The sequence below is a fragment of the Balaenoptera borealis genome (genome assembly GCF_965194805.1).
Source record: "Balaenoptera borealis genome assembly, chromosome: 3".
NCBI lineage: Eukaryota > Metazoa > Chordata > Mammalia > Artiodactyla > Balaenopteridae > Balaenoptera > Balaenoptera borealis.
This window is the reverse complement of record NC_138866.1, coordinates 148,903,455-148,926,244: the sequence shown is the minus strand read 5'-3', so window position 1 is coordinate 148,926,244 and position 22,790 is coordinate 148,903,455. Positions and strand designations below refer to the sequence as shown.

The 22,790-nt window shown below is 41.7% G+C and overlaps 1 protein-coding gene across 1 annotated transcript; it reads right to left on the bottom strand.

The window, feature by feature from the left end:
* Positions 1-858: 858 nt before the first annotated feature.
* Positions 859-22,713, bottom strand: WHAMM (WASP homolog associated with actin, golgi membranes and microtubules). Its single transcript, XM_082388498.1, has 10 exons — positions 19,686-22,713; positions 16,919-17,092; positions 14,434-14,584; positions 11,612-11,781; positions 10,448-10,613; positions 7,861-8,048; positions 6,509-6,595; positions 6,178-6,273; positions 3,477-3,957; positions 859-1,639 (listed from the first exon to the last, which is right to left on the bottom strand). The coding sequence occupies exons 1-10, from the start codon at positions 20,295-20,297 to the stop codon at positions 1,341-1,343; spliced, it is 2,424 nt and encodes an 807-aa protein (XP_082244624.1). The 5' UTR covers positions 20,298-22,713; the 3' UTR covers positions 859-1,340.
* Positions 22,714-22,790: the final 77 nt, after the last annotated feature.

Here is a 22,790-nt window from a genome sequence, read left to right as displayed (position 1 = left end):
CAGGCTGCAGCTGCTGAAGAAGGACCCAGACCCCTCCCAGCTATGCCAGCTGAGGCCCCTCAGAGTTAGCTAAGAAGAAACTCTAAGTGGGAAGGGTTTTGGTCTATAACAACTTTTCTTTGGAAAAGGAGGGTCGATTCATCTTGTTCTGTGGAAACCCAGGATTGCCATGGCAAGAGTGAGGGTGATGACATTAGTGGGGATGCTTTGGACAATTTGAGAAATGAGGAGACTGCCTTGTATGGGTCTCTTCCCCTTTCCTAATTTTAACACAAAGCAAGGAGGAGAAATGATTCCAGCATGAGTGCCTAAGGGGAACAACACTCTTCCCCGACCCTTAGTATTTGCTTAAATAAATGTTTAACGTTTTGGGGATTTTGTTGTTGTTGTTGTTGTTGTTTTGGCTGAGTTGGGTCTTCGTTGCTGCGTGCAGGCTTTCTCTAGTTGTGGCGAGCAGGGGCTACTCTTCATTGCGGTGCGCGGGCTTCTCACTGCAGTGGCTTGTCTTGTTGCAGAGCACGGGCTCTAGGCACGCGGGCTTCAGTAGTTGCAGCTCACGGGCTCAGTAATTGCGGCACGCAGGCCCTAGAGTGCGCAGGCTTCAGTAGTTGTGGCTCGTGGGCTCTAGAGCACAGGCTCAGTAGTTGTGACGCACGGGCTTAGTTGCTCCGCGGCATGTGGGATCTTCCTGGACCAGGGCTCGAACCCGTGTCCCCTGCGTTGGCAGGCGGATTCTTAACTGCTGTGCCACCAGGGAAGTCCCGTTTAATGTTTTCAATAAGATTTCAGCTAAACCCAGCCAAGGGAGGGATGGTTGTGTTAAGATATTATGTTTCATTTCCTCATGAGTGACACTGATGCATTATAAATGGTTCTTTATTATGAGTTTATATACTGCCTGATACATGAAATACATTTCCTTTAAAATATTTAAAATAATTTCTGCTTATAAGCAACTTATTCGGATTATTGTTAAAATAACGTTCACATTCAAACCTTTCAATCTCAGGAAACCACTACACACACTCGGGAGGAACGGTCAGTAGTGCTGTTTACCATAGCAGTGTAAACGTTTTTCAGAATAAGGGAATGATTCTAGATTATCCGTGGTGAACAATAACTACCATTTTCTTATGCCAGCGGTGCTCACCGTGGGTTCTTAGATGCGTGAAAGGCACCACGTCTCTCCTTCTTTCCCTGACTTTAAGAGCTGCAGCGTTAAATAAAGCTGCAACGTCACACGCCCAGCCCTGCTGATCTTTCGGGGCGTTATGTGGCCAGTCTGCCAGCACCCCATTCACATGCTTTTCCAGAACAAGCCTTGGGCCTTGGCGGAGAGGCTAACGGTCCCACTCGCCAGGGTTCTGCTCATCACGATCGTCCTCCTCCTCCGAGTCAGCAGATACTCTCTTAATTCTCTGAAGCGCCGCCTTGATGCTCCTCTCCAGGTCGCTGGTGGGTTTATTGCTGGGGCTCGGGCCAAGGTCAGGGTGAACTTTCTTCAGTTTGACCCCTTGCCTTATGGCAGCCAGAATGTGCTCATTGACTGAGGCACAGGGAGGGGACAACGTGGGCGCTTGCACCTTCTGGAGAGGGGCCCTGTCATGCCTTAAGGAGGCCAGCACTTCGTCCATCGACCCTGAAATTGAGTAAACAGAGCAAGGAGTCACGAAATCAAACTCTTTCTCCCTGAGATGCCGAGACATTTTTGTACTCGTTAACAGGGTTAAGTCACCCATAAGTTAATGCCATGATGTAAACAAATCATCATCATTCCATTAAACAAATGCTTTGATTATCTGCTAGAGAGGTCAACCATCAGCTCCCTTTCTGAATCCAGGATAGTCTAATTGCTAATATTTTACCTTGACCACTTATTTTCCAGTACTTCTTCAAATCCATAGCAACTCCCAGGCACAGTCAAAAGTCAACACACCTTCTGTTAGGGTGGCTGTTTCTCAAGACCCAGGTGTTATCATCCTTTTGTGTAACCCTGAAGATAGTTATGAACTCCTGGGGTGTTAAGTAATCCGACCCAATGTGCATTGACAGCTCTAAAATTGTATCTCCTCCATTTCCCTTCCCACTTAACAAAATTTTTTAACGTACCCCACTGTATTTCTCCAACTTCAGTCTTGGATATTAGTCAGTGATGACTCGTTCTGTGATAATGAAGCGAGTAGGTTTCCACACATGAAAAGGCTTAAAGCAAAACTTTAATCACTAGCTCAATGAACCCAGAGTGGGTGGCACTGGCACATTTCTCTGTATATAGTGTGTTTAATTCCACCTACATTACCCTGACGTAACTTACGTGCTCTACTTTTGAGGGTGTGAAATGCTGTCAAAACACAGATTAGATCAGAGTTTCAAGGCCTTGGTGAAGAGAAGCTATTTTTCACTCTGGCACCTTGAGACCCCTGCAGGGGTAAAATCTTTTACCACCTGCTGGAGACCGGGGCATGACTGTAGCCACTCATCTAGGGATCTTCCATGTGAGACTTCAAGGTGAATAGTCATTTCTAGTTCAGAATTGAAAGGCCATGCCGTGGCTAACAAAACACTTTGGATTTTAACCTATAACTTGTTATTACATTTCCCTTCTAGGAGTAACAAGACAGAGTTTCACCATCGAGGGCATTTTATTATTCTTTCCAGTGAACTGAGGCAGTGTGTGTGAGCTGATCAGGGCTTCCCACACTGTGTGGGCTACACCAGGCCGGGAACAGGGCTCCCCCCGCAAAGCCCTGCCACGTCCCATCTCTCGTCTAGGCCCAGGCACGTGAGCTCTCGCTTTCATTTACACGATGTTGCCACAGACCCCATGGAAATGGGCCTCCGGTCTCTACCTAAGAGTGTGCACATTTTCATTTGTACCTGGCTCCAGGTGCAAAGAAACCTTGAACTCAGAATAACTAGATACGCATTACCAGAACCACAGTTTGGAACTGTTCTGTTTGTATAATTCACATCACCTTTCACGGTCCCCTTGTATGTTCTAGGCAGAGGTACTCAGGCGTAATCTTTAAAACAAGTGTACACAGCATTTCGATAGAATTTAAACACAGACACAAATACACTCCAGAGCAGTGGGCTCTGAGTCTGGGCAGATTTCAGCCCGTCTCCTCCATAATCAATGTCTAAATCATAATTAGAATAATGAGTAGAACTATAGCCCTCATTAGACAGAGAAATATTCAAGTGTATTCAGCGTGCTATACTTGCAAATGCGAAAAGTGGTCTACTATTTTTTTGACCGCTTCATTTTAGAAAGATTTCCCACAGCATTTATCAAACTCAGATTTAGGCTATGCTAACTTTGCAATAAAAGAGTGATAAGGCAAAAAATACTGAAATATTTTAAGATTGTAGAGAGTTCTAAAAAAAGGTTTTGATTTGAAGATGAAGGCTCCTAAAGCTAGAACGCTCCAACCACCTAACCACCCCTGGTGAGCAGGGACACTTCGGCAGATTACCTGGGCAGGTAAAACTGTCTGAGGAACCACACGGGCTCTCAGCGGGCGATTCACACACTAGAGGATGCGGCTGATCATCTTTCGCTGAAGTCCTGAAGTGTAAATTCCGACGATTTGCAGATTGAGAAGAAAAGGGCGGAGCAGGGAGGGGCAGCGGTGGTGGTGGTGGTGGTGGTGGTGGTGGTGGTGGAGGAGGAGGAGGGGGAGGCAGTGGCAACTCCTCACTTGATTTGGAGTGTGTTTGGGCACCAACTGGAACAAAAGTCTGAACAGGGATGTTTCTAGCACAGTCTTCATGCTCAGGGGTTATCACGTTACTAACTTCAGATAAGGGAGCGCTTCTGGTTTTCCTAGAGGACGGATGGATCACCGCCGTCATCTGAGAAGTCGGCGGGGATGTCTGCCGGGGAAGTCCACTCGGCCGGTGTGGAGCCACAGGTTGTGAGCGAGAGCTCTTTAGGACAGAGCGACTTGGACATCTCTGAAAATGAAAAACTGTTGTGAGAAACTTGCTACAAACGCAAACTGTCAAAAGGCTGAAGCTTTCTATAAGTGAACACTGAAGCATTTCTGTGCGTGGATTATTCTAATTCACAAAGTGGCTCCTTCTCGCTTTGTACAGCCACCCTTGCTACAAATCTATATATTAAGAAATAAGCATTTATATCCTTTCATAGAATACTTTCTCTGTAATAAAGATATGAAAGGATATATACAGATGAAAACATTCATCACATTTTTAGTATGAAAAATCAGAAACTTAGTATCATCAACAATAGATAGTTGAAAAAATTATGGTGAATTTAAAGTATTAGGCAGCCATGAAAAATCATAAGTAGTGCAAAGTCTGAAACATCCTTAAAAAATGCAGATGATCTGGTGTTGAATGTATAACCAGGTAAAAAACAGAGGTATGAAAAATACCAGCAGGGTGGACCTCAAAGTGACAGTTAAAACAGGAATTATGGATGTTTCTCTAATTTTTATGTTTAGAGTAAATTTTATAATTTAAAAATGTGAATTAAAGAAGTTCTGATTAACGCATATATGTGGAATCTAGACAAGCGGTATAGTTGACTTTATTTGCAAAGCAGAAATAGAGACACAGACAAAGCAGAAATAGAGAACAAATGTATGGATACCAAAGGGGAAGGGGGTGGGGTGGGAGGAATTGGGAGATTGGGACTGACACATATACCCTATTGATGCTATGTATAAAATAGACAACTGATGGGAACATACTGTATAGCGCAGGGAACTCTTTAATTCACTGTGGTGACCTAAATGGGAGGGAAACCCAAAAGGAAGGGGATATATGTATATGTATGGCTGATTCATTTTGCTGTGCAGTGGAAGCTAACACAACATTGTAAAGCAACTATACTCCAATAAAAATTAATTAATAAAAAAAAATAAAGAAGTTCTGGTCTCGCAGGTATAGTTTACTAAAGAAAAACCTAACCTTACAAAGACCTAATCTTGAGGGATGTATACCTCCATGGACCAAAAAAACTGCAACTTTTACCAATTTGAGGTCAACTCGTTCCAGTTTGTTGAGAGCTTAGGCAGTCTGATTCTGTCACCTTCATACCATCTTCACACTGTCTACATTTGAAAGTTCATCGCTGCTCTGACTAGTTCAGGGCGACGGAGCTGGACTTGCATCCCTGGAATCCCTTCCTCCACGCTGATCAATACCCTCGGGTGACAGCTGACCAGCAAGTTACTGTCCACCTGGCTCATCTGTGTTCATGTAGCCCCCCGCATTCATGCCCAGGCTCTCACCCAGGACAATCAGACTCTCTGGAGGTGGGGTCTGGGCATGAGTATGCTTTAGAAGCTCCAGAGGTGCTTCCGATGTGCCCGGGTTGGAGAATCTCTGCTGTGGCTCTGACTCTGTATATCCCTGAGCTAAGTTGTGTAATCACCCTGAGCATCAGTTACTCATCTAAAAAGTGGTGATGATATCGCACAAGGTTGTTTTAAGAATTAAATAAGAATGAATGTAAGTGCCTAGCACATGCCTGGTATATGGCAGTGATCAGAGTAGAAAGCATATCAGGAAACAAGATGAAGTTGTAGGACGTGATTGATTCACTCCGGTGGCCCCTATTTTTCTTGTTGGTGTCACACAGTGCACCTTCAATACCTCATCCCAGACTTATGTCTGGGAGTGGGTGGTTTTCTCTTTTGGGTCATTATGAAGGTGTGTGTTGCAGGTGTGTGATGAGAACAGGTTTTTGTTTTACATTCAACAAGTTTAATGTTACTTTAAAATAAGTATTTACTTTTTTTTTTTTTAACCTATTCACTTTTAATAGGGCACAAAATTATACTTATATCACAATGTTTCCTTGACCAAATTTTAAAGACTTCTTTATTACAAATGAGGAAACAACCAGCTAAATCTAAGGGCAATTTAACTATTTTCAGTTTTCCCTGCCAGCTGACACCATGGTGAGCAGAGTCACACCACCTGGTCGGGGGGAGAGCAGGAACCCTAGTGTGCGGCAAGGTCAAAAACATCTTGATATTTCTAATATTTTTGTTTTTTATTTATAGACTACAAATAATGGCATTTGGGAAACATTTTATGTCCCAAATTATCTGTTCCTAATACTTTATACTTTTCTCCTAGGATGGGTGATCTTCGGTTATTTCTCCAGACAATGCAGGCGAAGTGATTATTTCTAGAACTCACCTCTTTAAATGCTCTCAATCGTTGGAGTGTTTTTTGGCGTTCTTGGTTTATCCATTCTTTTTTCTTTTGCTCCTCCTCTTTTTTCTGGTCTCTTTTCTGTATTTAAACAAACACATATTTGTAAACTTCTCAGAAGTCCTGAGAAAGAGGGGGACCGTCACCTGACATTATTGCCTCCTCCGGCCCCCACGTCTGCTCCCCATGCTGCAGGGCCAGACTGCGCTGTCCCCTCAGGATCAAGGCTGACAGGGCAGTGGAGCTCCACTTTGTACAAACTTAAGCCCACGTGTCATGTTATGCAACTATAAAACATTTTTCTTCAACCACTCACCCTCTGAACGCTATGATGCTGATGCAAATATTTTATGCTTTCTTCAGCCTGTTGCAATCTGAGTCGATGATTTTCTTTGCAGTGATCCTGGGGGAATAATATAATTTCATAGATCTGTTTTTTACCTGGTTATAAATTGAACGCCACATGGTTTTTAATATTACCATGGGCTATAGCATAAAAGGTTAAAAGAAAAAAGCACTGCATTTGGGCTGCAGTATAAGGCATTTATTAATAGGAGTTATGGTGTGGCTCGGTGCTTCTGCCTTCTCCTCGGTCACGTGATACAGGGCGATGGGCTGCTTACGGGAATCCCTCCTTCCCGGTAGGAGGGCCATGGCTGGGATTTAGTGCTTTGAGAGATGAAAAAGCAAATCCTCCAACCAAGTGGAAATGAGAGGACATACAGGCAGTCCCACATTCCTAAGTGGGATGTGTCCTAAGGACCTGTTTCAATGCAATTATTTTAAACACATTTCCCCATAATGTTCTAAGTAATATCTCCAAATATACCTACATAACACATCCAACCTACAATACCTGAAAATTAAAAACTACATTTCAATTATGCTTAGCCTTTCTTACTATGTTACATTTTTTAATTAATTAATTTATTTATTTATTTATTTATTTTTGGCTGTGTTGGGTCTTCGTCTCTGTGTGCAGGCCCTCTCCAGTTGTGGCAAGCGGGGGCCACCCTTCATTGCGGTGCGCGGGCCTCCCACCATCGCGGCCTCTCCCGCTGCGGAGCACAGGCTCCAGACGCGCAGGCTCAGTAGTTGTGGCTCACGGGCTTAGTCGCTCCACGGCATGTGGGATCCCCCCAGACCAGGGCTCGAACCCGCGTCCCCCGCATTGGCAGGCAGTTTCTCAACCACTGCGCCACCAGGGAAGCCCCTATGTTACTTTTTTATGTAATCATGGAGTGTTTAAAAATTAAGAAAAAAAATCACTCACCACATATAAGGACTGAAATGAGCTGAATATTATCTGACATTTTATAATCAACAATTCACAATAAAATTAATTTTAGCATTTATTATAGCTGATTAGAAGTTTCTACCTTTTGTGGTTTTTAAAATACCTGTATAAGTAATAGGCATTCAATAAATAGTTGCTGAAAGACTTAATTAAAATCTAAAGATGATGGCAAATGCTTAAATCCAAAAGGAAAAAGAATCTTTTTAAGAAAAACATTTTAAATGTATTTTAATTGTAGCCACTGATAGCTACATAAACACACACAAAATTTATCACTGATAAAAGCCTTATTTTCAGTACCTCTTTATCTTTCGTAAAAGAAGAAACCCCCAGAAGGGGTAAGAAAAGAAGGCTGCCCTGGGCGCTCCTACCTTTCTGTTCCTGAGACGGGCTCTTCTGGCACAGATCCTGCCCCGTTTAGATTCCAGCTGCTGGCACTGCCGGCTGAGTTCCTTCACCTCCAAATTCTTATCATCCTGCAGCCCCATTACACGATCCATGACTTTAAGTTCCTCTGGATTTTCACACGGATCGTAATAGATAACTTCATCCTGTTTATCTAGAAACATATTAATGATTTTTTAAAAACATGTCTTATTATTAAAAATAATGCATACTTTTTTAATGTAAAGTTAAATATCCTTGTAATTATGATTAACATTTATGTATATATATGTCTATGTGTACACACATACACACACACACAACTTATATAGCTACACATATCAATAAACAGAATTCTTAGAGAAACTTTTCCATGTGATGGAAATATAATTTTAATGGCAACACAGTATTCTCAAATTTAAGCACTCTCTGTTGTTAGAATGTTCCAATGTTCTATTATTATCAATTTCACTGTGATGAACATCTGAATATAAATCTTTGTGTACATTTTTTATTACTTCCTTAGCAGATGAATATTTAAGGCTCTTGATGACTCCTGTCAAATCACCCTCCTCCAGAAAGGCAACTTACATTCTACCAGCAGTATATCATTAAGGTGCCTTAATGATATTTAATCTTAATTACATATTGATTTTTTAAAAATACATGCTAACTGTAACAAATTCAAGCCCTACAGAAGTACACAAAATAAAAAGTGAAATTTTCCTCTTCCTTCACCAACTCTTTGGCATCTTATTCCTGGAGGAAAACATGAACAGTTTGGCATGCATCCTTCCAGATTAACTTTTTTCTAGTAGAAGTTTTTCCTAAATATGTAAAGTGCTTATAACGTGAAGCTACTGTAAAGTTTTTTGAATACCTAGGATTAAATTAAATGTTCAGGATCTATATGAAGAAAATAACTAAACTTGGAGGAACTTTAGGAAAAAAAAGACTTAAGTAAATGGAGAGACATACCATGTTCTTGGATGGGAAGATTCAAAATTGAAAAGACGACAATTCTCCCCAAATTATCTCTAATGTTAAGTGCAATCCCAATAAAAATTCCGAGTTTTTTGGGTTTTTTTGTTTTGAACTTGCCAAAATGATTCTAAAGTTCATCTGGAAGAATAAAGGAGTGAGAAAAGTCAGAAAATTTTTGGAAAAGTAGAGTAATGAGGGAAGTACTTGCTTTACCTGATACTAAAATGTACCTCCAAGGTACAATAATAGGAACAGCATGGTACTGGCACCAGAAGCCACTCACAAATCAGTGAAAGAAAATAACAATTCATAAATAGATCAAAACAAATATGATAATTCTGGATATGAGACAGGTAAAAGTCAAAGCAACAGGGCAAAATGTTTTTAAAAACCAGTGATTGGGACTGCTAACAATTTGGGGGAAAAAGTTAGATTCCTACCCCACATCAAAATAAATTTCACCTGGATTAAAGAGCCAAAGGTTTTTAAAAACAAAATCATAAGAATACTGAAACAAAACATAAGTAAATACTGATATAATTTTGGGATAAGGAGGTATAACACCAAAGCAGAAGACTGATAGAGGTGACTTCATAAAAATTAAATATTCCTACAAGGCAAGAAAAAGCAAATGACAGAGAAATTATTTGCAACTTATGACAGATAATAGAATAACATCTCTAATATAGAAAGGGAATGTTCCAAAGAAAAATGGGCAAAGGCCATGAATAGGCCGTGAATAAAAGAAATACAAATGGCCAGTAAACATACAAAATTGTGTTCAACATCACTTGTGATTAAATAAATGAAAATTAGAAGATGCCATTTTTTGCTCTCAAGTAGGCGAGAATTTAAGGAATAAGTATGGGGAAACAGCTATTTTCATAATCAGCTGATGGGAGCATCATTTTGTACAACCTATCTAGAGGGCCATTATGTAGAATGAAATTTAGAAATTTAGAAAATAATAGAGGTACAGAAAAATGCATATCAAATGATTCTTGTAGTGTTTTTTTTTAACAAGTATGTGTCAAAATGTAAAATATGCATTGTCCTTGACCTGATTCCATCTTTAGAAATTTATTCCAAGGAAATAATCTGTCATATACACAAAGACATGTGTAAAGGAAGGTTCTTCACTACAATGTTGTTCACAACAGTGAAAAACTGGTAATCCCGGCATGTCTATACAATGGAATACTATGCAGCCATTAAAATTTTTGATGGTTTTATTACTTACTGAAATGGAAGAATGATTATTATGTATTAAGTGAAAAAGAGGTTACTGAACAGGATACATAGTTTTGGTTTAAGAAACTGAAAGATATTTATAAACATCAGCATACAAAAAAGGCTACAAAGCTATAGAGCCTAAGTATCTCTAAATGATTTAACTGGGGTAATAATATTTTCCCTTTGTTTTGCTGTGTGTTTACCAATGAATATATTATTTGAATAATAAAGTACTAAAGGGAAACTTTGTTAGAAAATTTCAGATATATTAGACAATATACAAGAAATAATTGATAATATGATCTGTATTTCCTTGAATGTGTAATTTAAACATATACATTTAAATATATATTTTACCTTTTATAAGTCTTTTAATAGAGTCCAACTGTGTAACAAGCAGTATTTCTTCATATTTTAATATCTCAAATTTAACCTCGTATAGTTCTAACTGAACTTCATAATATTGTATTTCTAATTCATCTACAACATTTATTTTTTTTTCTTGTTCTGGAAGATCTTCCATCTTGTTTTCATGAAAAAAATAAGAACAAGTTAAAATAATTAGTACATTAAAGGCAAACTTTACAAGCATTCAAGTTATTTTCTATTCCTTGCTCAATATCAAATATAAAAAAAGCAAATAGAGAAGAAACACTTTTCCATTTCATTTAATGGGATAAAAATGCCTTCTTCAATGTTTGTCACAAATACTTTATCGCATCCCTGAAACATATGAAAACATTTAGGTTTTGAGAAAAATAAATGGCAATGAGGTACTTACAAATGTTTTCTGCTTTAAAGTCATACTGTTACAGGAAAAAAATTAAGTGACTACGCTTCTAGGATGAAGCACCTCTTTGATTATTCTAACACTGTGCTGAAAACAGCTTGATTGATTTTAAAGTACTGAGTACTTGATTGATTTTAAAGTACTACATCAGTACTGAGCTTGATGTTATCATCAAGTGAATCCTACAATATAATATTTCACAAACAGGGACTTCCCTGGTGGTGCAGTGGTTAAGAATCCGCCTGCCAGTGCAGGGGACACAGGTTCGATCCTGGTCCAGGAAGATCCCACATGCCGCGGAGCAACTAAGCCCATGCCCCACAGCTACTGAGCCTGTGCTCTAGAGCCCGTGAGCCACAACTACTGAGCCCACGTGCCTAGAGCCCGTGCTCCACAACAAGAGAAGCCACTGCAATGAGAAGCCCGCGCACCACAAGGAAGAGTAGCTCCCGCTTGCCACCACTAGAAAAAGCCCGCGTGCACCAACGAAGACCCAACAAAGCCCAAAACAAACAAATATATATATATTTAAAAAAAATAATATTTCACAAACATTTTGACCAAAGGGAAACTTCATGGTCAACCTTCCACAGTCTGCAAATTCTTATCTACTGGAAGATGGTGTTGGAATAAGCGAAGAAAGGAAGCTCTTTCACAATGCCTGGAAAGAAAGATCCTACCTAAAATAAAAGTGTATTTTTAAAACAAAGTTTCACTTATCTTTGTCTCACCTTTCCCTGAATTTCAGCTCTTTTGTGATTTAAACACAACTCTTTGGCTCTCATGAGTTGCAGAGTCTCCCGAGCTAACATCAGCTTGAGTTTTTCTAACCTGGGAGTTGCTGTGGCCCAGGCAGCCTGACCAAATCTCTTCTCATCCTGTGCCATTTGTTTCTGCATTCCTGTTGTATTGTAATTAATAAAATAAAACATAATTACAACTCATTAAAAACAGAAAAATTTATCCTGAACTAATTCTTTGTTTATTGCCTCCCATGTTACCTGCAAAACATCCCTTTTAAAAGAAAAATTCTTGTATTTTAGTGACTTTTTATTGTCACAAAAATAATGCATGATTATTGGTATAAAATTTTAGATAACTTCATTTAAAAAAAGAAAATAATAAATCATGAATCTCACTTACTTAAAGCAATTGCTTCTTACATTTTGGTGCATATACTTCTAGACTATTTCTATGTTTAGCTAGACAGACAGGAAGATATAGTTTGACCAAAACAAACAAACAAAAAACCCCCCACAGGATCATCATTCTGCTTTATATCTTTTTTATTTCACTTAATATATCAGGAAACTCTTCCTATTCATAAAAATAGTTATAGAGAATCATGCTTACTGCTACACGGCGTTCCATTTTATAAATGTACTATAGTTTAACAAACTAACAGACAATAAGTTGTTGCTATTTGGGGCTACTATCAACAATGATTTAAGATAAAAGTCCTTCACCCAGCCCACAAGATCATATGGTCTCATCCCTGCCTGTCTTGCTGGCATTCTCTCACACCACATTGTCCATTCAGGCATACCTCAGAGATAATGCAGGTTCAGTTCCAGACCACCACAATAAAGCGAATATCACAATAAAGTGAATCACATGAATTTTTTGGTTTCCCATTGCATATAAAAGTTATGTTTACACTGTACTGTGGTTTATTAAGTGTACGGTAGCATTATGTCTAAAAAAACAATGTATATTTTGAGGCAGGAGATAGATGGGCCCAGGCTAAACAGTTTCTCCCCTGTGGACAGAAACTCTGTAATAGGAGAAACTCCATAAAAGCAGCATAATGGGGACTTCCCTGGTGGCACAGTGGTTAAGAATCCACCTGCCAATGCAGGGGACACGGGTTCGATCCCTGGTCCGGGAAGATCCCACATGCCATGGAGCAACTAAGCCCGTGCGCCACAACTACTAAGCCCACGTGCCACAACTACTGAAGCCCGCATGCCTACAGCCCATGCTCCGCAACAAGAGAAGCCACTGCAATGAGAAGCCCGTGCACCACAACTAAGAGTAGCCCCTGTTCGCCGCAACTAGAGAAAGCCCGTGCATAGCAACAAAGGCCCAACACAGCCAAAAAAAAAAAAAAAAAGAGCAGGATGATGGAGGAGGCTGGGCCCTGCCCAGATAAGAGATAAAAGACCACATATTCCTCATTCTCAAAGTCAAGGAGGACTTCCTGACTACACATGTGCAGAAAGGCTCCTTGGAGGTCAAAAAGGGAGGGGGCGCCACCTCATAGTAAGTGATGTCAACCTACCCTAGGCCTCTAGAATCCATCTTGGCTAAGAGATGCGCACACACACAGGAGGATCCTGAGATATACCAAATACGGACTCAGAACCAGGCAAAGCAAGATGATCGGTCAAAGGAAACCCGGAAGAAATGCCCCGTAAAAGTGATTCAGACTACCATGAGGGTGCGACTCTCTCTGAGCCCACCCGTGTGTCTATCTACAGTCACTGTACTCTTTTTCCTCCTAATAAACACTTTTACTTGCTTCACTACTTTCTGTCTCTATGTGGAAATTCATTTCTACACAGCTGACAGGCCAGGGCCTTGTCACTGGCCACTGGTCCCTGGTGGTCTTGTGGCTAGGATTCAGCGTCCTCACTGCCACGGCCTGATCTCAATCTCTGGCCGGGGAACCGAAATCCTGCTTCAAGCTGCTGCAGGCTGAGGCCATCCGAGATCACATACATACCTTAATTTAAAAATACTTTATTACTAAAAAATGCTAACCACCATCTAAGCCTTCAGTGAGTTGTAATCTTTTTGGAATAATAACATCAAAGATCACTAATCACAGATCACCATAAAAAATATAATAATAATGAAAAAGTTTGAGATATTAGGAGAATTACCAAAACGTGACAGAGACATGAAGCGAGCAACTGCTGTTGGGAAAATAGCACTTGCTGTTTTACAACAGACTTGCTCAATGCAGGACTGTCACAGACCTTCAATCTGTACAAAACATAATACCTGTGAAGTGCAGTAAAGTGCAGTGCAATGAAATGAGCTATGACATGAGGTGTGCCTGTACTGTGCTCCAGCCCATGGCTTCCTCGTACTTGGCATACTTCCCAAGTTCCTCAGACTTGTCAAGCTCCCAAAAACCAGAGGGCCTTTGCAAATGCTACTCCTGCCTGGAACACTCTTCTCTCACTTTTTTGCTTTCTCCACTTGCATTTACCCTTCAGATATCAGGGCAAGTGCCACTTCTCAGAAGCCTTCATTGGCCACTCTGATTGGGCCTAATTTCTCTCTCCTAAGCTCTCAGAGCCCCATGTTTCTCTTCTTCATGTGGCTTGTTGCCACTGCCGTTTTCCATGTGTTTGAATGAATATATAATTGATATAATTAAGATTTCTCTCCCTTCACCTGACTGTACAGTGGCTGTTTATGCTTATCCTTATATTGAATCCCCAGTACCTAAAAAATACAGAACCTGGTGCTTAAGAGGCACTCAAATGTTTTCCGAATAAAATGAAAATTACATGTATCTTAGTACAGCATTTTAAATTATTACCTGCTAATGCGTCTACTGTTTTTTCAAAATAATTCACTGTAATATCTTGAATCGAGACTATAGCTTCTTCAGCCCGTCTGGTCCATTCTTGGGCTTCCTTCTGCAGGGCAACTATCCTTTTAGGACCCAGACCATCCTCATCCAAGGACTTCTATAGAAAGAAGGGAAAGTTGTATTAGTAAAAGAGAATAGTAATGTAGAGCCATTAGGAAATCGAAAGGAAATTGGTCACATGGATTATTTCAGCTACTTTTATTACTACTACATAGTCAATTAAATTTCATTCATTCATCAGTTCCTTACTGAGTATGAATAAGGCTCTAAGTGGTGCATCCTTTGGATGACAAAGGGATACTCTGGAGTATAAAGGAAAAAAAACCCTACTTTTACTTTGTATTACTTGAATAACTTTTCTAGAAGGGAATGCTGTCAAGTTATGTTTCTCTATTAATAATAATACACGATTGTTTGAATGAGATCTGTATTGTTAAGCACTCAGCAAAGAGCCTGGTACATGACACTCAAGTGTTAGCTGTTGCTGTGGTTTCTTTTAGGGACATGGCAGGAAGCTTTTCAATAGTGTGATTCTTTTCTGAAGGGCAAAAGTAATACAATAACCTAAAACATGAATGATTGTGACATATACTATGTCATCTAGTATCTAATTCTTCTACCAAGCATGATTTAGTGACATAAGAAATATACCCAGGTTAGCCATCAGGGAAATGTAAATTAAAACCACAATGAGATACCACTTCACATCTACTAGGATGGCTATAATCAAAAAGACAGACAATAACAAGTGTTGGCGATGATGTGGTCAAATCGGAACCCTCATTTACTGCCGGTAGGAGTGTAAAATGGTGCATTTATGGAAAACAGTCTGGCAGTTCTTCAAAAGGTTAAACAGAGGTACTGTAGGGTCCAGCATATCCATATATCCAAGAAAAATGAATACATATGTCCACATAGAAACTTGTACACAAATATTCATAGCAACATTATTCATAATAGCCCCAAAGTGGAAAGTTCCAAATGTCCATCAATCACTAAGTGGATATGTAAATGTGCTATGTGCATATAATGAACATTATTTGGCAATGAAAAAAATGAAGTTCTAATACACACTACAACATGGATGGAACTGGAAAACCTGATGCTACATGAAAGGAGCCAGACACAAATCATTCCATACGATATGAAATGTCAAGAAAAGGGAGATCTAGAGGCAGAAAGCAGATGGGTGGTTGCCTGGAGTTGGGGGGGGAATGGGGAATGCGTATGGGGTTTCTTTTCAGGGAGATGAAAATGTTCTGGAATTAGACAGTGCTGGTGGTTGCAAAACTGAATATACTAAAAACCACTGAATTGTACACTTTAAATAGGTGAATTATATGGTCTGTGAATTATATCTCAGTACAGCTGTTATTTAGAGAAAGAAAAAATATACACAAGAAGTAAAACAATCCAAGTAATAGATTTGCAAAATAAGGAACAGAACAACTTTCTCCACAGGTTAGGCTGGCATGAATTTCATCTAAACATGGTACCACTTTTACGGTAGCCCGGCAGTGGCCATGAGTGCATGTGTGGAAGGATGGCCCAGTGCAGGGGGCAGAGATCAAGAGATCTCTCTGTTGTCTTCTGATTCCAGCTGGTTTAGAACCAGAGAAAGCTATTGAACCTCCCCACCCACCTTGGTTCCAGATTCATTTATAACACTGGAATGATAATGCTTATTCTAACTAGTGTTCCATGGCTCAATGAAATAAGAGCAATGACAGCATTTACTAAAGTTTAATTTACTGAATTACAATCCAGGGCCTTTCTATTTAAATTTTCATCCTATTTCTCATAAGTCTGCATGTGTCCTTAGAGGCTGAAAATAAGCTAAAGTAAATAAGCAACACATCAAAAACACGTCATCACTTCCCTGGTGGCACAGTGGTTAAGAATCCACCTGCCAAGTGCAGGGGACACAGGTTCGATCCCTGGTCCAGGAAGATCCCACATGCCGCGGAGCAACTACGCCCATGTGCCACAACTACTGAGCCCATGCGCCACAGCTACTGAAGCCCGCGTGCCTAGAGCCAGTGCTCTGCAACAAGAGAAGCCATTGCAATGAGAAGCCCACACACCACAACGAAGAGTAGCCCCTGCTTGCTGCAACTACAGAAAGCCTGCGTGCAGCAATGAAGACCCAACACAGCCAAAAAATTAAAATTAAAATTTAAAACAAAAGTCATCAGCAAAGAAAGTGTGTAACCCTTGAAAATATGCAGAAATCTTAATGTATTAAGACGACCGATGTAAAATGTCTTCAACTGAAATCAATTTAAAAAATAATAAATTCGATATATCTACAATATATCTAAAGATAGGGTAAACCCAAAGTGGAAACACAGATTGAATCTTAAATGCGACTGAAGAAATAGTATACGATAAAGAATAAATCTCATAAAGTAAAAATATAAAGAAAACGTACCAAAATAGCAAGCTTACATGAAGTTGCAAGTTCTCGCATATCCCTGAATGGCTGCAGTAAATACTGGAAGAACAGGGTTGCCGCAGTAACTAATTCCTGGTATGCTTCATCTTCCTCTCGATACACTTTCATTAATGCTACCATGGTGTTGGCTTTTTCATGCCCTTGAAGCACCTAGAAGGCAAAATGTAAATAAAGCTCACGTATGGACAGTATTTATAAGATCATACCAAACCAACAAAGCTAAAGAAACCTGAATGTTCTAAACTTTAATGCATCAATTTAAAATACTGATTAAACATGAAAATGCTATTGTTCTCCAACCAAAATGCCCAGTAAGAATGGTTAAATAAATCATGGTATATCCACAGTAGACTATTATTACTATAATCAATCATTCAGCACTGTGCTTTTGAAGACTGTTTAGTAACTGGGGACTTTTATAATAATAAATGGGAGGTGGAGGAGGACGCAGAGTTGAAAATTTTATCTCAACTATGTTTTCTCTAAGTACTCAGAGAAAAGGACCTGAAAAAGGCATCAAATAGGGTGTAGACTGAGGATATTTTTCATCACTTTTCCGACCATAAAGGTTTTGTGAGGATGTACTCCTTTTTTAAAAGCTCATAAGGACACAGAAATGCCTCCAAGTACTTCTCCAGCTTGTCAACTCTCTTAATTCCCCCAGGTTAATATTGCCACCAAACCCCCAGCAGACTCATTTAGCATCACAAATGTGGCTCTAGCCTCTGCAGAGCGCTTCTTCTGAGGCAGGATAGAAAATAAACTGAGCATTTATAATCTAGATAAACTCATTTGGTAAGAAATTACCTTACCCCCCAGGAGAAGAGAAATAAAATCAAGTAATAGTATAGACTTTTTTTTCCCAGTCAATATCCTTAAATTCTTCTATTTCCTTCCCTCCACTTAAGGATAAAGTGATCTATGTTCAGCTGACATTTTATCCAGGTGATAATACTAGGATTAAAAAAAAGTTTCCCTGAAAAATATTAAAACACATGAAAAAGTAAACTTAAGACAACTGATACTCTTCAGTCTTATTGCTTAGACTATTCAGAATTCAAAACATTCAGCTTCACTTTACATATACTAGCAATCTTGGCAACTGGTCTAATTCTAGAATCAATTGCTTTCCTGTTCTAAATATGAGCTGAGTATTAAGATGATCACATACACTTCCATGGATGCACTATATTTTGTATTTAAGCCCTCCCCCGCCCACCTGTTCCACGTAAACAGGTGAACCACACAAGTGTCAATAGCTAGCCTAACAGTATGAACTATACTAGTGCCATAATACCTCTGAATGAACTTCAAATTGGGTAAAGTATAACTTTTACAATAGTAACATATATGTCAGTTTAAGGAAAAACCACTTCTGTCAGAAACCGGGTGTCTAAAAAATAAAAGTGTCTGATTCAAAATGATAAAGTTGGGCTTCCCTGGTGGCGCAGTGGTTAAGAATCTGCCTGCCAATGCAGCGGACACAGGTTCGAGCCCTGGTCCTGGAAGATCCCACATGCCACGGAGCAACTAAGCCCGTGTGCCACAACTACTGAGCCTGCGCTCTAGAGGCAGTGAGTCGCAACTCCTGAAGCCTGGGCGCTTAGAGCCTGTGCTCTGCAACAAGAGAAGCCACTGCAATGAGAAGCCCTCGCACCGCAGCGGAAGAGCAGCCCCGGCTCGCGGTAACTAGAGAAAGCCCGCGTGCAGCAACAAAGACCCAACGCAGTCAAAAATAAATTGAAAAAAGATAAAGTTGACTGACCTGAAACTGCCCTGTGGTTTCCTCACATTATAAAGTGAAATTGACCCATGAGAAGTGGGTGTATAAAAAGCTCATTCTATATTTAGCTTGAGAGGATAAAATTAAGATTTTGAAATGTACCTGGATTGTTCTCTTACACCTCCCCTTCCTCAAATGAAGGCAGAGAAAAATCACTCAGATTAAGTACGGCGTATAATGAGAAAGGGCAAGCAAGAGGCATGTCGGGGTGTGGGATAGAGCACTAAATCTAGACTCAGGAGAGTCAGCTGGTTGTGGATATATGAGCCATATTTTTCTCTTAAACCCTTTTGTGCATTTGTTAATCCCCTTCAGTTCTGTAAGCTTACCACTCAAAAAATGAATTGTTCCATCTCTCTAATTACCTCTTTCAAGCTTAAAATTGCACTCATGTTGCTGCTGTTCCACACTGATGAAGACAGCTCACATCCTGTCGGCTGTCCACTTGACCGAGTCTTTATCACCTAAGAAACCTGTGTCCTAGAAGCACCTTCATCCTCTAAAACATTTTGTCTCCATTATCGGTCTTCCCTCATACACATAACCTGTCACTGTTTACCTTCAGTCTGTGTTGTCATTTCCTACACGGATGGGATATTTCTAGTTTTGCTTTCAGTATTCTCTGGCACTTCCTGTCACAACAGCCAGCTCCACCAGCATCTTCAGGGGAAAGGTTTAAGGGCCTACCCTGGGTCCTAACTGCGATTAAACTTTGATTTAACTTAGTCCTCTCGCTAGTAGGCCCCGCTGGGCTTCCGCGGAATTCCCCTCGCTGCTCCCCGACAGGTGAAGAGCACCTGCGAGGCTGCGCGGCCCTTCCGCGCATCACGCTGTTAACCTGCTCCTTCCCCGCGCTGGTCTGCAGAAGGACCCCCCTCTTGCACTCGTCCCACCCTGGAAAAGGGCCCGAGGCTGAACCGAGAGGGAGAAGGACCGGGCGACGGCCCGGCGGGCGCGTACCTGGCGCAGCCGCGCCCCCGCCTCGTCCCGCCGCGCGCGCAGGGCCCGCTCCCGGAACTCGCGCGGGCTCTCGCAGTCGGCCGCGCAGCCCTCGGCAGGGAAGAGCGCGTCGCGCACCGCGGCGCCGCCGCAGCCGTCGGCCGCCTGGCCCAGGTAGCGCTCCAGCTGCCCGCACAGCTCCTGCAGCGCCGCCTCGCCGGGGTCCGTGCGCGCCGGCCATACCAGCGTCCACAGCCCGAGCCCCAGGCCCCAGGCCCCGCCGCCGCCCGCGTCCAGCTCCGGCGGCAGCCGCGGGAAGCAGCGCTCCAGCGGCGGCCACAGCGCCGCCAGCTGCTGGTGCGCGCCGCGGAGCCCGGCGGCCGAGAGCAGGCCTGCCCAGCTGGGCGGGGGCGCGGCGGCCTCGGACACGGGCTCGGACACCAGCTCGGGCCCGGGCTGGCTCCCCTCGCGCCGCTGCCGCTGCGCCGTGCGGTCGTGACAAGTCACAGCGAACTTGCCCTCCACGTCGTTCCAGGCCACGAGGAAGCGCAGCTGGTGCCGCTCGGGGTCGGCGAAGAGGTCCTCGCGGACCGGTACCCAGCCCTCCAAGCTGTCGGGTTGCTCGTCCTCCATGACCGCCGGCGGTCAGCGCCCGGAGGGCTCGGCTCGCCGGAGCCTGGTCTCCCTGCACCCCCAGCCACTGGACGGTCCGGGCCGCGTCATTTTTCGCTGAACTGAAATCGGCGTCAGCACCCCCGCTGCCACCACCCTCGGCACTTTTGATTGGCTGCCCACGGCCTGGGAGGTGTCCAGCACGCTTCCGGGATTGGTTGGGTGATAGAAGGGAGGGTTCGCGACAACCAATGAAAAGGTCAGAAGGTCGCCGCTCCGAATCAATCAATGTCTCAACCTCATCTGGAGCCGGGAATGATCACTCTTGCCTCACCTTTTCCACCTGTGTACACACTGACGTTAAAAAAAATATTTGTTAAATGAACGAGTTATTGTCTTAGCCTCCTACACTAAACTGTGAACCTCTTGAGAACGCAAACCAAGCTAGCTGACTTGGTCTTCTATTACCGGGGCCCTAGTGAATACATGGTTCCTGTGCTCAAGAATGGTGAGATCAAACATTAAATTAAACTTAATAATTATTTGTTGAGGGCCTCTAAGCGCCAAGCACTGGGTAGAAGCTTATTGGTATCAATTCAACAAGCTTTTATGGAATGTATGCTGTGTGCCTGTTTTGGGAGGCTGGGCGCGGAGGGGGCATACAAAAAACGTACAGTCCCTCCGTCTTCAAAAAGCATCCCAGCTCCCAACCAACATGTTTAAATACAATCTGTGTTCTAACACGTCATTTTAGAGATAAGGAAACTGAGACCCAGAAAAGAAACGTTTCTTAAGATACACAGACACGGGGCTTCCCTGGTGGCGCAGTGGTTGAGAATCTGCCTGCCAATGCAGGGGACACGGGTTCGAGCCCTGGTCTGGGAGGATCCCACATGCCGCGGAGCAACTAGGCCCGTGAGCCACAGCTACTGAGCCTGCGCGTCTGGAGCCTGTGCTCCGCAACAAGAGAGGCCGCGATAGTGAGAGGCCCGCGCACCGCGATGAAGAGTGGCCCCCACTTGCCGCAACTAGGGAAAGCCCTCGCACAGAAACGAAGACCCAACACAGCCATAAATAAATAAATAAATAAATAAATAAATAAAAAAGTAACGTAGTGAATGGGGCCAGAATCAGAATTATCTGGGGTTTAAAAAAAAAAAAAAAAGAAGATACACAGACACTTAGGCAATTCAGACACTTCAGACCACCTGGCTATTGAAGACCTGTTTACGGAGATCAGGAGATGTAGTTTGCAGATAGGGATAGAGTGTGGGTTGGAGCTGAACCTGTTCATACAACAGGGTATAAGACAGCACTGGGCTCTACCCAGGAAATGTACAGTGTAGACTGAGAAATACAGTACATGTCAGCTCCCATCCTGTGAGAGCACTGCTAGAGGGGTAGTGGGGTTGGAGGACCGAGGGGGAGGAGCGAGAAGCCCAGGGAGCGGGGAAGGAGCCCTTCATCAAAACACGGTTTGTGAGGGCTTGATTCAGGAACTAGTGAAAGGGCTTTTGAAGTTTTTGAGCTGGGAACGCCAGGAATCAGATTTGTACTTGCTATTATGCCCAGGGTAAAACAACAACAACCCCCCTGGCTCCCCCCCAAAAGAAAAAAAACAGGGCCAGGCTAAAGCTTTGGTTAGGGGCATCTCCACCCCCCCCCCCAAGATAATCCCAAGGCATCTAGTAGCCTCTATGGAATGTAGCTTGAAGGTCTAAAGGTGCCTCTATCTGAAGGTCCCTCCCTTTAATGTCGAGGAGAGGTGGGGCTATGGGTTCTTGGATTCCCAATAGCTACTCTGGCTGTCACCCAGTCCTCTTGGAGAGATAACCTTCTAGCTGAAGTGATTTATTTTTCCTCAAACTATTTTTTAATATATCATTTTATCTAATATGATTTCTTATAATTCTTTAATAGTTTATTTTAATACCTTTGAATATTCTTTACAGTATGTCTTTACTGGTTTTGTTTTATAATCTTATCATTTCTATTAGTCTTTCTAAATTATTTGCTTTTTCAAAATGAAACTAGCAGGCTTTCTAATTATAAAAGAAATTTTTATTTCTTGTGAAAGGGGAATAAATGTATATATTCTTAGAAAAAATATGGAAAAGTATACGCCAAACCTAATAATTGTTGTTACCAGGATGCATGACTGGTTTACATTCACTTTATGGTTCTTTTGTAGTATTTGCTTTTTTCTAAGCCAAGTATTATATATTATTTTACAATAAAAAATAATTTTAAAAAGTAATAAAAAGTATATATAATTATTATAAAATGGACATATCAAAGATATAAAGATATAAGTAAAATAACTCAAAAAAGATAAACCCTGCTTTCATTTTGTGTGTGTGTGTGTATATATATATATAATTATACTGTAATAATATTTTGCATACTCTTTCTACTTACAAATATATTGTGGACATTTTCCACATTAAAAAAATAGGCATTGGGCTTCCCTGGTGGCGCAGTGGTTGAGAATCCGCCTGCCAATACAGGGGGCAT